The sequence below is a fragment of the Aspergillus pseudotamarii genome (genome assembly GCF_009193445.1).
Source record: "Aspergillus pseudotamarii strain CBS 117625 unplaced genomic scaffold BDV38scaffold_89, whole genome shotgun sequence".
Taxonomy (NCBI): domain Eukaryota; kingdom Fungi; phylum Ascomycota; class Eurotiomycetes; order Eurotiales; family Aspergillaceae; genus Aspergillus; species Aspergillus pseudotamarii.
The window spans coordinates 66,817-83,171 of NW_022475103.1; the positions used below are offsets into that span (position 1 = coordinate 66,817).

Consider the following 16,355-nt stretch of genomic DNA (forward strand, 5'->3'; position numbering starts at 1 on the left):
GAGAGTTTTGCGAATAATACAAACTAGGTTAAACTTGCGGGAGATAGTTCAACCGTGTCAGATCTATCGGCGCATACCGAGTCAATGTCCTTAAGTGATGACGCAATGTATACTGGTCCTGTATGGTCTAGAAAAACCTACCGTCGCTCGTCGTACTGAGATAGGTTGTTGATCCCTGTGGGTCGGCTCGCTTACAGATCGTGAGTAGAACTACTCCATATCGGAACCACCGTTCCCACGGTGGTCCTATTAAAGATGAAAAGGTTCAGAGAAAGGATAATATATGGAGCACAGTCATCCCCACAGGGTTTGTCCCAGTCTTCTCACACTCTCTGTACTAGTATAGGAGTTGTACACACTACAAAAAGCTTGCCAAGAGTAAAATGAAACCTAAGTACCAATTACGCCAAGCCTTTAATATTGTAATACCTGGTATCATAGACTCCGTAAATTACCCCATATCAAACTCTGCACTAAACCGCACCACGTGGATTGCTGCTCCATGGCTCAGGGTTCTTTTCTTTTTCTGATATTAAAGGTTAAACAACTATATGAGAGGATATCTTTTACTAAAAGTTCTTCTATAAAATGCAATTGGTATAGATACCTTATGATGTATACCAATAGGCCTTCCACGTCTTTTCCCACGAAACATTAAACCGCTCAAAGGGCTACGTTTCCGCAGTTCTAAGACGTGAAAATGGCGCAAACTCTAGTCTTGCGAAGGGATTGTGAGCGACGTTGTGGGGTATAGGGTATCCTTGATCTGCGGCATACAATCAGCTCTAGTGGTCCTGAGATCTTGTTTGGTAATATCATCTACGATCGACCAGGGGTTCCACATCTGGAGCCATGGAAACATCAGGGGCTTTGGCGACTCATGGATGCATCATTGCAACCTATGTCTCAGATCTCTCTTACCTTGCCAATCTGTAACCCCAATCACCTTGAGGCGTGGTGGGGTAGCATCGCGGAAACTGAACACTCATGTCTGGCTTTGTCTGTGGATCGATCCTTTCGAGGCACACAGGAGGGAACCATGGCACCCGCCACTTCTCGGCGGGAGACACGCCATGCGTGCCATAGTTGCCGACCACAGGGAGCATAGAAAATGGCGAGTGAGGCATGGGTATATAGCCGGCCATGGACTCGCTCCCAAGGCAGCGCAGGGAATACGTCAACGGTCTTCTAAATGGTTGTGTAGTTTCTACAAACAAAGGAAAATGTCAATCTGCGACATACAAGAAACCAAGTCAAAAGAGAACCCCACATTATCAAGGGGAAAACTGCACGTCCAATGCTATGGATCGGCTGTGGACACGTCTGCTGAACAGATCGGCTGCAGCCCAGATAATGTGTCGGTTCTCGAGCAGAAGGATTACTGGCAGATCGCAGTACGTGAGCACACTGGATGGTGCCAAAAACTCGCTAACAACCCCTACAGAAACCATTGGTGGCTGAACTGTGTAGCCAATGGGACCAAGACTATGAACGAGCGGGTTGCACGGTGGGAGCATTGGTATGTGATTATTTATCATGTGACACATTAATATCATGCTGAAAAGCATCAAAGCGGCGGCCTGATAGATGCAGAGGATGACACTAGGCTGACTACCTCGCTGACCTACATTACAGCTCACGTATCTCCGCAACATGTACGAGGCCTTCCAGCCTCATCGGGCTGTCTACCACGGATCCACAAACCCGCTGGACTATGTCTACGCCATCAACAGTCATCTCTGTGACAATCATCGGTCTGACCAGGTTAATACAACGCATGTGATTCTGTTCAGTGCTAAGAGGAATGTATGCTGACGGGAGGACAGTTTGGAGCTGCAAACCCCTGCTTGGTGGCAACTGAATGCCGCAACAACCAGCGGTGAGGTTAATTTTGAGACACTGCTAGACGTGACAAATGAAGGCAGTCCCACAGCAGCCACTGCGTCCAAGGACCTTCAGAACGGAGTGGAGAAATTACACCCGACAAGCAGACCCCGCTCTAAGGAGGATGGGGTAACCGAGAACAGTGACACGGGTCCATCCGAAGACGATGGTGCACAAAGCGACGCATTCCTAGAATGCCATCCAAACAGTGAGCTCAACACCTCACCGCATCCCGCAGCGGACTTTTCTCGCATGGTGCGAGACGGTGTGGCTCGAAAGTTGGGATCACTGCCGCCTCTAGTCGATATTACAACCGATGAAGGAGAGATGTCGCCCAGTTTGGGTACACCTGGTACCACCGGCAGCGCTGCGACGTGCCGGGATCCATTGTTTGTGCCGCCCGATGATCAAGACCTTGACATCCTAGCTGCGATTCCGTGGAATGGCAACCAGATGTTACCGGGTGCCGTATCACATGCCAAGACAATTGGGAATTGGTCCTCAGGTGCATTCCAGATCCCGACTTTGTCTGATCCCGACATGTTAGTTGACGATTGGGGCGCGCCTGACAATCTCGATCAGGCTATGACCCACACATCCCCCATCTCAGCGACGAGCGGGGTTATTCCTGGTGCAGACACCCACTTAACACCTGATAAAGAAAGTCCGACCAGCTGTACGCGCACCTATGAGAGCCTAGATGGTAGGGTGAATGATGCCACGGATCTACGAGATTCTCTTGCACAGCAATGGCCAGATACAGATCGTATCATACTGCATGGCAGCATATTGGCATATGCTGATATAGAACAAATCCTGGACGAGTTGCAGAATCCTCAGCAGCTATCAATTCCTACAGTTGACTTTCTAGGCGACCTTTTTTCATACTATCGACCCCCATCACAAGTATACATTGCTGATACGGCCTGGCCTGACCGTCTACATCGCGGCGTTCTCCGCCTAACCCCAATCCCACAGATTCTATTGCTGCCCACCTATGTACATGGACGCTGGTCATTAATTGAAATTCAAGCCTGCTCTGGAGCTGTGATTCACTACTCCTTTACCGCAATCGGGCCAGGCCTACATGAGATGTGTGATCCTTGTGATCCTGTCTATCCTGCTTGTACCTCTTACCGAGGCGCTATGGAGGCACTATCCCAACATCTGCGGGATATGGGTAAACTGTCCCCAGAGTGGAAATTTTATAACCGGCCGATTACCAGCACGAACGGAGATGAGGGAACATGCCTGCTTTGGACAATAAAGCAGCGTGTCAACAACCAGTCCGTCCAAGGGGAACCGTCGGAGGATTTCCGGGGGAGCCTCAACCGTGAAATCGTAGCGCGGGTACTCCACGCCGCAGGGGAGTCTCGATTATCGTTACCCTCGGCACTGTCGTCCTCCCGCAGACACCTCAGCGTCTTACCGGAGAAGGCGCAGCAACGCTGGTCTGCTGTCACAGGTCAATGGGACATTCCCATTGACCTCACTCGTATAAGGGAACGAATAGCCCGGATGCCTCTAAATAGCACAGTGCGCATCGGTAGCAAGCAGGCTGACCGGTTACTGCAGTTGGCGTTTACTATCGCATCGCCGCCTGTTCTAGTAGAACTACGGCGTCAGTTACTCCATCTGCGCCAGAAGCAGACAGCAGCTAACTGCTGCTTCCAGCGTACCCCAGCTGGTGTATTCAAGGCCGGCATCTGGCACAAGGACAATAAGGACACATCCCGCATTGGCCTCGCGCTAACTTGCTGGTATGTCCACAACCACCGCCAGCAACGGCACCAGGAGGGCTATCCAGATCCGACCGCCCAGACTGTAGTAGATATCTGTCGCCAGCTCCCCGAGTCGACGCGTGATTACCACCAGATCGAGGAGAGGGTAAAGGGTTGGTACAAGCGTGCATGGCCTTGGAACCAGCTGGTACGTATTGCCAGCTCACCCAATGTGCTCTGCTTTCTACCCCAAGGTGTATCTTTTGCGGGAAAGGGTACACTCTCTATGACCGACTACCGGACCCTTAAAAAAGCCCATTTTGAGGCCTTCGAGGTAATATTTAAGGAGTACAGGTCCCGAGTGTTACAGTTTATACCATCGAATTTCTTTGAGATCTTTCTCTACAACCGTCTACCAGCGGGCCAGTACAGAATTGAGCAGTGGACAGAAAAGGAGATCCTGGCAGAACCGCTGGATTCGGAGAAATTCGATCGAGCCTTCGATCTACTCACTGAATAATGTATCGTCAAATGATATCTATCGGGTGACCTAGGATCAGTATTTAAGACCTCATTTTCTGTCGATTCCCACCCTTTGATTTTAGGCTACTAGGTAATAAGGAATATTTCCGATTTGAAGTATATCACAGAAATAATCCAGAATCTAGACAACGGCCGATTTGTAGACAGTACCGATTTATGTGAGAAAAGCAAGCACGCTTTACTAATTATACATGCTGCTATTTACAGATTAGTGATTCAGTGTGATCTCCTCAGAATGTAATTGAAAGGATTTGCCCGTACGATAAGTAGAAGAACAAGAAAACTATGAGACCACGGATTTCGGGCGAGGCTCTTACTTTACTGGATAAAAAGAAATTCTCAGACTGCTATTAAGCTAGACTCGTCCCTGCTAAGCCACCACATTTCAGTCGGTGACTTTGCAGATCTAGAGAAACTAGGGACGACGAAGAAGGTAGGATATATCTCAACGGTATAAAGGTGGCTCCTCCAAGTTCAATTCGTGGCCATCCCTATCTAAGGCTAGCTTTGTGGGCGGGGGCCGGAAGAACCCACCTTCCGGGCCACGGAATCCCCTACCAACATTATCTCGCCTGATTATATTACATTTTCCGTTTTGTACACAATGTGTAACTGCTCATACGTGTATGCATTTATATGTATCGCTAACATGTACAATACATTACAGCAATGCAAGCTTTAGTTTCAGTAAGTATATGGTATTAGCTCCGATACAATCATATGGGTGCTCACTAGTATCCACAATGTAAAAGCCTGCTCAAAGTCAATCCAGGTAGTCTGTATCGATAGTTTGAAGTCTTTCTAGGAACATAAGAACGGCCTAAGCCCACTTCTCTGATATAAATCCATCGAATTCTTTGAGTTGCATGTGTATCAACATCATATCTCGCTGTACAATGAATCCTCAAGACCACGAACCAGATCTTCTGGCAGAACTTCAAGAAAGTACATATTTATTCCTAAAGCTTGGTGGGCGTTTACCGGAAGACAAACATCTTCCTCGGCCAGCTGACTGTTTTGGGATGAGCCTCGAGCATATAAAGGGCTGCATGCGTTCATTTCAGGATATGTATTTATTCCCACATCTTACGAAGATGTGGCGTGAACAAGACATCAACATTGACATGTTCCTGAGTCAACTACGCGAGCAAGTTGGCAAAAATGTGAACAAAAACATCGGACGTTGCTTGCGGAGATTTCGATTGAGCTTCCCGCCGTGAGTCTTTCCTATCATATATTCCGTAACGGTCGTACACACAACGGCTAATAGAGTGTACATAGAGACATACCAGTAATCTTCGTCCATGTCCGACCCCTAACCACAGAGTATTGCAAAAGACACTGGGTCATAACCTTTGACTGCAATGACACTAAGATCCGTTTAAACCGTACATAGGCCGGTCTGGAGTGGAATCGAGACTATCATACGGATAACCTTCTCATTACGTATCCTGTTCAAAATCGTCATTATCTTCAAAAAATGACAGTGTATGCCTCCCAAGTACTAGTTGAGAAACTGGGGCACATGTGCAGCTGTGCATATTGGGTGTAAGGTCTGAGAGATATAACTACTTGTTCATAATTCTAATATTATATAGATTCAAGGTTGTTTCGGACTATCATGACAGGGGCTTTGTTCGGGACAAATCGCACGATGGTATTCATGTTCGTAATTTGTATTTGAAATTAATTTATAGTGTATTAGAAAAAAATATACTTGGTTAAACTCTCGACCTCGGCTGGACCTTTGTTTTTCTGAGCTCTCCCAAAATGCCTACTGTACGTTCCGATGTTCCAATCCCTTGTTTTCTCCCGTGCTTTAGCTTCCCCTTTAGCTAGGTACCAAAATGGATAACTGGGCCCTTGTGCCGGTAATAGAGGGGGTAATTAATGACTTTGAGCCGCTGTGTGCCTGCCTCCCTGTAGGTACGGAACCGTGCCTGAGTCTTTTTTAATCGCTTCAGCATGTGATTTTTTTTTGGGGGGGGGGGGGGGGGGGGGAAGAGAGCTCGTAGTAGCTAGTCTTATGGAGAGCCAGTTCCGCGTACTCTTATATATACTAACGTCAGGTAAAGAACTACACTGTGCAACTATATATACTAAATTATACGTGAGTTAATTGGCTCAATGGCTTCCTAAAGTAGTTAATTCGATTTTTCCACCTTATAAATGCTATCCTGCCTATACGCAATCACAGTTGTATGATATTAATACCGATATTTATTCCTCCCGCGGAAAGCTGAGCTTTCACTTGAAGAGGTCCCTGAACACAGTCCCACTCCTTTGAACTTGGCAAGATCATTATAACCCATCTACATTATATATTATATTGTATGTTACCAACGACGTATATATTCGTTATAAGTAAAGTCGATCATGTATCTCCCAGCATATATCTACGAGGATATCGCTACATAAATGTATAACCAGATAAAGGCCAAAGCCAGAAATCTGGGATATCACTCGGAGAAGCAAGTCTGTGCTGTTTTCGATTCATTTATAATATTATTCAACACTACAAAGCTGGGGTTAGACACAGGTAAATGGAGGAGAAGGTTATCTCTTTTAGAGTATATCACCAGACGTAAATAATGGAGGATCGATAGAACTATTATATATAATAAGATAAAGTGTCTAAGGAAGGACCTGTTGAGAGCCATAGGTATCATATTCTGTCAAGCGTGACGCCACTCGGCCAAAATACCTTAGGTGTTTGGTTGTGTCTCGAACCGAGTAATCTGGCCAACACACTCTATTAGTACTGCCAGTGCGTTTTCGAATACTTCTTTATTATCTACATACAAACCATCGATGAAGACCGATGTAGTATTTTAAAGAGAGGTCCCTTGCATCGATATCTCTCGACCGTGTAGATGATCAATTATATGATTATATCTTCAACATGCCGCACACAACCACCATACAATCAAATCCCAATAATGTTTCACTGTCATGGAGTGATCGGCCTGAGGAGAGAATCACATTGTTGTAGATTGGAAATTGCACTTGATCTAGAATTCGCTGTTGGAGGAAACCATTAACTGCCCCGGAATCGGCAAAGCTTTTCATTCCTGGTCGCAAGCCACCCACTTGTATCGGTATGCTTGCCCGGGCCAACGAGGCTAGAGCAAACACTTATTTTAGTCTACACAACAGCTGATATTTGGGACGTATGCGGTAGACCTTCTATCGGAGATTCGGGTTTGATTTACGAGATCCACTGCATAGGGTATGTAGCATAGCGCAACAATGCGGTGTGGATTGTGTTATGAAAAATATAAATAGGTGCCCAGCTACGATCTCTAATTTAGTGTTGAAATATTTTTATGTCTACACAGTTCTCCGGTGGATAAATCTGCTTAGTCATCTATACTTCACACAATATGGATGAAATGCCGAACCCCGCTCACCATCCAATTTTTGAGCCGCATGGCGATGAAGTGTGGGCAATGCAGAATCTGGGATTTGAGAGATACTACAGGCAAGGCTCTCCACCAGAAGAAGTGGTGAGGGCTGTGGAGGAGGCCTATGAGCGAGAGACAAAATATCACGAACCACCAACGTTACACTGCCTTGGAGGTAATGAATGCGAAGTCTTCTTAAGATGTAGAGCTCCAAAGGTAATGTTGTTCGTAGGCTGGAAGAAACTGTAGCTAACATCAGGCTAGATCGAAGGAACCATTGAACGAACACTCGGAGTGGAGTTCAGCAAACTGAAACGACAACAACCGGTGATCTTTCGGGGTGAAGATGGCCAATCTGATTATAGAATGGCACACCCTTCCGGCATCGGAGCAGATGGGTTTTCGGTTTTCGGGGTGGTAAGAGGCTCCGCATCCATTGTTTTGTACCCTGGTTTTCTGGGGGAGCCTGCGGCCCGGTATGAGCCCAAGCTCGACAACACTGAATTACTGGCTGTACCGGGTCAAACCTTCGTGGAAATCAGACCCACTGGTGATGTTCTGATGGTTTGGTGGGGATTCTCCAGAGAGCTCATCCTGGCTAAAGCTGCCTCGCCTTTTGTTTTGCCCTTTATAGTTTTTGATCCGCGGGGGAGAAGCTAAGATCATCGGGCTTGGATGCGTGTCCTATTGGCTTATAAACATATCGTTAGCTGAGATGATCATGAGTTATGCTTACCAGCAGTCAGAAAAGGGAACTCACACTCCTATTACTCACAGTGTTGTAAAGCTGTCGGTACTGATGGAATTCTTCTATCATCTGTTTATTGCTACTTAGGGTAGGCATAAAGCTGCCTGACAAGAGATCTATTAGTCGAAGGATCTCTCTATCAGGAAGCCATAGAAGCTTCGCCAGGGACGGTAGGAGGACTATCGAACAATCTTCCACCCCAACGTTCCTTTCGATCTTCCGGAGTTGTCGTCCACAACGGAAGTAATTTGCGGTCACGTAGTTGTGCTCCATACCATAACAGCGGGAAAGATGAGCTGCAAGTCCATAGCTGTTGGCCGTGATTGTGGTTGCAAAGCATTCTACTTCTAGCCTCTGGGCCCAACAAAGGCAGGTAAGTAGACGGATGAAGAGGTCCTCCAGCGTAGGATGCTTGCCCTTCTGACCGAAGCCCAAGCCCAATCTCCGGTTTTGCTTTGCCGCACGGGCCATATGTAAGACTAACCCGCTTTTGTCATAAGCGAAAAATGCTTTAAGAGATGCAAGCCCTTGGACTGTTTCACGAAGGATATCCTCGGCTGTGTAGGCATGGCGCTGGGACATATCGATAGTCAGGGGAGGGGTTGTGTGGAAAAATTGAAGAGGCGGGTTATTTTCACCCCTTCTTTATTAGTTAAGATTGGAGAAGGCCGGAAGTTAATTGTTATGGGCATTTCCACTTTTGGTATAGAACATATATTCTTTAGCATACCACACAGTAATTGATTTTAAGTCCCACATGTAGTACTTTTGCAACTTGGTAAAAATAGAGTTTGAAGCTAAAAGACACTTGTCCGTAGATGGTATAATTCATATAAACTGGTACGCTCTCTGATTGGACTCTTAAAATACTCTGGAGTACTTTTGCACAGGCCCTCGAATAAACCGTTGGTAATAATTTGTAAAGAATGATCCATCCAATCCCGGTACAACAATAGTCAGTTGTCATTTCCTGTAATGGTTTCTTAGCTCGGGTGTCTGTTTCTCTGACCCAACTAGGAGCTCAGGAAGGCACCATTCCGTCCTAAAGTATGTACTCTTTCCATAATCTTTTGGACCTGGATACCGTGGGTAGCTAGAGAAGATGGATATAGTCTAGTGTTTCGCTACTTTTCCTTCAGTTTTACAAAGCCTTACATAGATGTTTACCTTACGGAGGCTTCGTAGTCCGACCCACTATACATAACCAGATCTTACTACGACTTATTATCGCAATGCCCCAGGAATAGGAAGTTTCTCGTGATCAGGCAAGGGATTCACAGACGTAAATCCTCCCAGAAAAACCCGGCTTAACCAGTTCTCTGTATATTAGATTCTGGCCCCCTTACGTGACGATGCATTGTCCGTGAGAAAAAAGACTAAGTATGCAAAGGGTAAATGGAATATTGCGGTAGAGAAATTCTAAACATCATATGGACAAGTTTAGCTTGGAGACGGGTCAACTAATGTGAGTAGAGATATATTAAAGTATATAATTCTAAAGTGGTGTGTACGCCGATACTTACTGTTGCTCTGTATTACAGTAGCTGTTCTAGCAGGGTCCGAATGTATTTATATCATGGAAGCTTAAATAAGCGGCAAGATATTGATATTGAGATAGCCAATAATGACTTAGCCCAGGTTATACTGTTTTATATACCTGATTATTATGAGCAGATGATCACCCATGTTCCCATTTTAGACCGCGGTCTTTTTTCCGTAATTAAATTCATATATCTTGAACCAAGGGTGGAACTACCCTAGGTATCCCACCTGCAGCCAGCTGCTCATACCCGACGGGGTACTCCGTATGTAACACAGTGGGGCATGGCCGGAAATGTGCAGAGCTGACCAGTATCTGATATCGTTCGTATATTAGATTATTAGTATCTTAGTCCGCAGCTGACTCCTTAGTGCTTACCTGCTTCTGATTGGCTTGAGATGTTCTAATATTGTTTTCTAGCCCCTGTAACGTATTTATTTTTCTTCCTTTCCCCAAAATAAAATGAAAATGAAATAAAAAACAAATAAAAAAACAAGAAAAGAAGAAAGGCCTAAAAGTAGACGGCCACCAACACCTTAAAAATATAAACCAACTATGTGATTTTTTATCCTTAGGCACAGGTAATGAATTTCCCTCAGATTCATCCCACTCCTATTTACTCAAATAATACGATCTAAACCTGTTCCTTCTTTCATCGGCCTCTGATTGTTAATCCTAAGCCTTCGACCCGTCTTATCTTTTCTTGTCTCACCCAAGCCGTCATATTAGGACACTCACCCATTATAGTGAATTACGATGGATATCACTCTCACTGATTCGGAATCTGTGATCGAGGATGTATTTTCGCCTGATAGTTTATCTACAACGGATAGCTTGTCGTCCATAGACGAAGAAAAAGAAAGGTATCTTTTAGGAAAGCTACTTGTTTCATACTTTCTAACTTATTCTAGTGACACGGATACTGTAGAGATAATACAGAGGAACGGAAGAGAATACTATGGGGAACAATTAGGTTAGTTCTTGTTTGGTATGGCTCTGTTCATGAATAGCTAACTCTGGAAGACCGATATCCTTGGCCCACGGACTTAGAAGCGCGGGGTCGACAGTGTGGGCCTCCTAGAGACATTGAAACGTCTTGCGTTGACAAAGAATAGGTGATATGCATGACATTGCGCTTGCCCACTTTGACGGACATCTCTTCCATGCTCCGATTGTTGAAGAACCAGAGAAGGTCCTTGATATCGGTACGGGGATCGGAGCTTGGGCAATTGACTTCGGTGAGGAACGACTCATATTAGCTTTTTAGCATTGCTAACATGATACAGCGGATGTATTTAGACACTCAACGGTGAGCACCTATAGCATGACCATACGATCCTACAGAATCTTATACCCTATAGGTAACTGGCATAGACTGGATCTATGTACAGGCTGATTTGTATGTTATGGAATGGTCATTCTCTAGGACATCTGCTGACTTCCCATAGAGGCACTCCGAACGTCAATTTTGTTCTTGACGATTTTGAGTATTATCCTGACTGGTATAACGTCTTTCGGAACATTGATTACGTACATATTGGGCAGATTGGGCATCGAGTGCAGAATTTGGGCAACATCTTGGATGGGATAAACAGGCAAGTGCATGATTTAATTGAATCAGAATATTCACTGACGCTGTGCCCAGATGCTCTAAGTCAGGAGCCTGGGTCGAGTTTGGCGATTGGGTTGTAGAGGTCCAAGACCTAAACGGCCCAGTCCATCAGTGGTATACTGATTTACAACGCGCTCTCGGCCAATATGGATATAACATGGAATTACCTGCTATGTACGAGGATGCAATGCAGGAAAAAGGCTTTGGTCATATCACCCTCTTAAATCACCGAATCCCCATGTGTCTCAATGATCCCACCCACACGATTACATCTACGGCACTTCTACAATGTTGGGCCCAAAGTCTAGAGGACCTGAGTATGGAGCCGATGACTTTGATGCTAGGGTACAGCGCGGAATATGTTCGTGAACTCTGCTCCTCAGCACTCGAGGCAATATTGACTGGTGGCACAAACGGATATCTGAATTGGTAAGATCGTTATTATAATTTCTATTGATGTATGTATTAACAATCTCTATCTAGGCGAGTTGTTTATGGTCAAGTTCAATTGGCGTAAACACCAGACGATTTGGCAGTAACAGCTTTAGTGGGTTGCTCTATATCCAAGACAACTCATAACTGTTATATCCTTTTCCGCACTTGTCATATACTTATATCCTCCCCATGTTCGTTTGTTATGCTTTATTTGTTACGTAAGATCCAGGTATTCCCGTAATAATCTTAACACCAGCTGACTATACACTCTGTGTCATTTATGGTAGAATGTATTGTAGAATGGTTAACTTGGTACCATTGCGAACCAAACCTCGTCACTCGCTTCTTACGTGGTGTCCATGCTATACCATAGACGGTATAATATATATATTTTCTGTTTATGAGCCCGCTTGATGCGTTCATTAAGAAATACGAAGTACAGTACTTTCCTCTTCTCCTTCATTCGTAATAAAAGTTTTATTCCACTTCGCCTCCTGACTTCATACAACTAGTAGCGGTAATATATCCCCAACACTAATGTATCTTAAACGCTAAAACCAGTCTCCATCTCCGGTGCTAGGCTAATAGCGTTCCATTTCCAGTGCTGAACAATGAGACATAACACCCGAGATGAGGGGCATTAGATTAATCACTGATCTAATTGGAGCTAGTACATCTCTTGATATTAGAAGACGCTTGGAGAGTAACAGATTCTTACTCTTCAGTTAGAATATCGTTATAACATCCCATTATAATAAAGAAGAAGACTGCAATAAGGACTTCGACTGTACCAAAATACCTTGAGGTACAAAGATTTTCGATTAATTGATCTGTGGTTGGGTAAGTTTTATCCAACTGGACTAATAAGAAAGTAGGGCACTTTGCCTGTAGCGCCCCTTATTGGACTATTTTATAAACGTGTTACAACACTTATAATTTAGAAAGTTACCAGTGGTAATCTTCTTAGAAACTGATTGACTCCCAGAAAATTACGGCTCTAACCTGTGGATCACTTTCCCGCTATCCTCTCATCGCCGGCCGTACGGAGTAAGCGGGAAAGAATAGGCGAACATATTATAAGCTAAGCCATATGCGGTATACTTCATATATTCTTGGCAGCCTTCCATCACAATAAAGCAGGGAATTATAAATGTCGATCCCGTCAAAGAAATATCTCTTTACGGTTTACACCATCGGCAATAACGTACAGTACTTTATACCGACTTATTAGTAATATGAGTCTATCTCCTGTAGTATATTTACAATAATATCTACTAAAATGCATAGTCTCAACCAACGATCTACTCTATAATATCAATACACGGTAACTTTTATTCCTGTTTTCTATTATCTTAGGCTTTCTTTGAATATTTTCATCATCCATTATGCTTAACCGTGATTGGCTCTTATATGTCATGGTATATAGCATCAAAACTGACTAGAGGCGATTAGGAAGGAGTCTCTCAGTAGATCTTTTCCAAAAGCATGAGCAAAACCTAAAACCCGTTCTCGCTGGAAAAGTACGATGATCGTACTACGTACGATCTATCGTAGCTTATGTCCAAAAATAAAAAAATAAAAAATAAAAAATAAAAAAATATAAAAAAAAGAGAGAGAGAGAGAAAGAGACAAATACAATAGTACAGTGCATAGAAATACTTGTATGTTACAAATTGAAAAGTAATAACATTATACCCCTGTCTCCAGTCTCCGTTGAAGATATCTTGCTCTTCCGGTGCGTTCCGCTATAGCTACAGAATCTAGGCAAGACTATAGAAAAAGTGGGTAGTGGAATCTAAGTTATCATAGTACACACCTGTTTATGGGCAGTACTCCGGATATTTCTCACCGGGCCCACAATGCGCTAACTCGCTCCATGATAGAATTGCCAAGACTGTTTTCCCGAGCAGCCCCGCCTGACTCATCTTCTATCTTCATCTGCAGTGACTGTAATATGGTTGTCGGTATGTCAGCTCTTAGAGGCAGGAAGCATTTTAAACTGACAGGCCATAAAAACGTCTCCTGCTGCTACGTGGAATATTGCAACGTGGGTTTTTAATAAGCCAGCCTGTTGATCGGGATTCAAGATGAAGTCTCAATATATCCGAAAACTGTATCCATCTTATCATCTGTAAGGCTCTTCAATAGAATTCATATCATGCGGTGGACTGTTCTCTACTAGTATTTAGATGCCGTTGTACCTAGGTTCTGCGTAGCAACTATGCTAGATCTTGTTCGGAATCGCTAGCTCTGTGAATTATTGACCATCGAATATTCTACCTTTTGGCTTTTCCCAAGTGATTGTCAGAGCATAATCAGTTAACAGGTAGAATCAATGCCGTGTACTAACTGCTGCAACAGCATCATTCCTAGACAGGAGAATAGAACGAAACGTGATTTTCAAGAAGCCAAGGACTCCGCTACCATCCGGCTGTTATTTTGGCCATCATGCGGCCCTTTCTTGCCCTGAACGATCCAACTTGTTTTGACACTGAGCGACTTTTATTTTAATCCATTTGGAAGGGGGACTTACATTTCTAGATATCCATCCACTCCTTTTCGCAGCGATTGGCGGGCAGACGCATAACCAGAGAAAATTTCCAGGTACCGCTTTCCAAGCTCCGTTATTAAAAGCTCTAAGCTGTATGCTTCGAATCCGTCGGCCCAGTTTGCAATGATATTGTTCAACAGATCAATATTACCCCTGGTGGTCAATGGAAGGACGTAGGCCCTTTCTGCCACGTGAACAAACCCGCGGCGCTTTACCTCTGATGCATACTTTGAAGGAAGGTCCAAGCAGCGACCCGACTTTTCATACGCGCTTCTCATATCACGATATAACCGATGGAGAGCTGTATCCCCGTTTGGATCTTCAAACCGAACACTAGTGCCACAGATCTCAATTGTTCCATTGGGTGCACAGCAGCTCCAGTATATTAGTCAGATAGCGAAATACGTAGATAGTGTGAGAGGTGCCTACTCATACGCTCCCATCAAGATGTGTCTCAAGAGCTGGACATCTCCGTGAAGCTCCCCTATATGAATAAGATCAACTTGATTATAGGCCTGGTGCCAGAGTGGTCTGAGGAAGCTATCGACAATGGATTGGACGTTTGCCAGCGGCCTACAACGCTCAGCCTCTTCCATCAATGAGTGGGACAACGACTTACGATTCGGCCGACCGCGCGATGAAATCAAGGCGGATCACCTGGATAGGAGGTCAGTCAACCTGATCACCTTGTAGTGTGTGCTTATGGGCCAACCTTCGAATGTGGGTTTCTTTTGGCTGGTGGGAGGAATCATCAGCCGGGTAACTGGCACGGGAAAGGTAAGACCAGGGGGGTTAGAGCTTGCGCATAGCAATTATAATAATGACTAACCAAATTCCATCGCCCAATGACCAACTCCAGTTCTTATATCCAGTACAGTTCGAGGACTCTGGATCAACGCATGAGGCAACTTTCCCTGAAATAATTGATAGTGCAAGTCGAATTGTTGTTCTGCACGCCGTTAGATATTTCACAGCAGTTAAGCGTGCCGTTTCTGTTGTACCTTGTCGCAGAAGCTCTCCCTTGATGCAATCAGCACATGCACGATGTCCCTCGTTAAGTACGTACCGAATCAATTGGCCAAGGATGCAAGCCCTCCAAATTTCTGGTATGACGTCTCCCATGACCCTCCGAGATACCAGAAGACATTGTAAAGCCGCGAGTTTTATTAGAAGCAATATTGTATATATCTGGGGGAAAATGGGAAAATGCTAACGTAGGTATCAAGCTCCCTTGTCACTGTGAGGGGTATGTCATGTCTTATTTAGCACATCCGACAGTATGCCGATGTGGAGAGGTACGGGGCAATGTCTCAACGGGTAATTATCGAAACGGTGCCCTGGAGATGACCCGAACTGGAACTAACCCGCGCCAGCAAACTCTATTTTAGTTTCTGGCAATGGTTACATTTATTCGTACCAGAGTAAGGTTTTAATAAACTAAAGGAATAGCTCCGATTTTTAAAATATAGAATGCTGATCTCGCTTCTAAAGGAAACGGGAATATCACTCGACTTATAAGTTTAGGCTTTCACTGCACAACTAGCCTTCTACGTAAGCCACTAGGATAGGATATACTGCTTAGAGTTACCGGCCGTCCAACCAAACCTATTTTAATGACTATGAGTCGAAATAGACTGACCTGCGCCGGTCGCTGAAACAGTTCATTAGGTGTAAAGATCTCACTGCGTCACGGTCAAGCATGCATAGAAGCGTGAAAAGATTGCAATTCCGTTCCATGATTCCAGAGTACTGTAGTGCGCATACCAGGACAGGGAATGCTGTTAAAGAATGAGAAAGAAAAAGACAGAAACAGAAGCAACAGGATTTTATATAAGGCAGCGTTAAGCCTAGCTTATATGCTTGCATGCTATTATACCTGCTACAATCAGTTTTACAACGTGCAAACAGCAAGACTCA

At 44.5% G+C, this 16,355-nt stretch overlaps 5 protein-coding genes across 5 annotated transcripts; 3 read left to right on the forward strand and 2 right to left on the reverse strand.

Annotated features, from left to right (window-relative positions):
- Positions 1 to 1,223: 1,223 nt before the first annotated feature.
- On the forward strand, positions 1,224 to 4,125 carry BDV38DRAFT_288007 (uncharacterized protein; the record flags this gene model as incomplete). The annotated part of the gene is made up of 4 exons (XM_032060971.1): positions 1,224 to 1,394; positions 1,445 to 1,519; positions 1,636 to 1,754; positions 1,827 to 4,125. The coding sequence occupies 4 exons, from the start codon at positions 1,224 to 1,226 to the stop codon at positions 4,123 to 4,125; spliced, it is 2,664 nt and encodes an 887-aa protein (XP_031908225.1).
- Positions 4,126 to 7,531: 3,406 nt separating this feature from the next.
- Positions 7,532 to 8,220, forward strand: BDV38DRAFT_297150 (uncharacterized protein; the record flags this gene model as incomplete). Its single annotated transcript, XM_032063071.1, has 2 exons — positions 7,532 to 7,768; positions 7,817 to 8,220. 2 exons carry the CDS (start codon positions 7,532 to 7,534, stop codon positions 8,210 to 8,212), a joined length of 633 nt encoding a protein of 210 aa, XP_031908226.1. The 3' UTR covers positions 8,213 to 8,220.
- Positions 8,221 to 8,294: 74 nt separating this feature from the next.
- On the reverse strand, positions 8,295 to 8,882 carry BDV38DRAFT_297152 (uncharacterized protein; the record flags this gene model as incomplete). Its single annotated transcript, XM_032063072.1, has 1 exon — positions 8,295 to 8,882. The coding sequence occupies one exon, from the start codon at positions 8,880 to 8,882 to the stop codon at positions 8,295 to 8,297; it is 588 nt and encodes a 195-aa protein (XP_031908227.1).
- Positions 8,883 to 10,596: 1,714 nt separating this feature from the next.
- Positions 10,597 to 11,969, forward strand: BDV38DRAFT_288010 (class I SAM-dependent methyltransferase; the record flags this gene model as incomplete). The annotated part of the gene is made up of 9 exons (XM_032060972.1): positions 10,597 to 10,703; positions 10,752 to 10,813; positions 10,864 to 10,908; positions 10,956 to 11,078; positions 11,127 to 11,149; positions 11,202 to 11,239; positions 11,289 to 11,327; positions 11,486 to 11,881; positions 11,936 to 11,969. 9 exons carry the CDS (start codon positions 10,597 to 10,599, stop codon positions 11,967 to 11,969), a joined length of 867 nt encoding a protein of 288 aa, XP_031908228.1.
- Positions 11,970 to 14,287: 2,318 nt separating this feature from the next.
- BDV38DRAFT_297153 (uncharacterized protein) lies at positions 14,288 to 15,560 on the reverse strand (the record flags this gene model as incomplete). The annotated part of the gene is made up of 4 exons (XM_032063073.1): positions 14,288 to 14,318; positions 14,421 to 14,771; positions 14,868 to 15,011; positions 15,268 to 15,560. 4 exons carry the CDS (start codon positions 15,558 to 15,560, stop codon positions 14,288 to 14,290), a joined length of 819 nt encoding a protein of 272 aa, XP_031908229.1.
- Between the last annotated feature and the right edge of the window lie 795 nt (positions 15,561 to 16,355).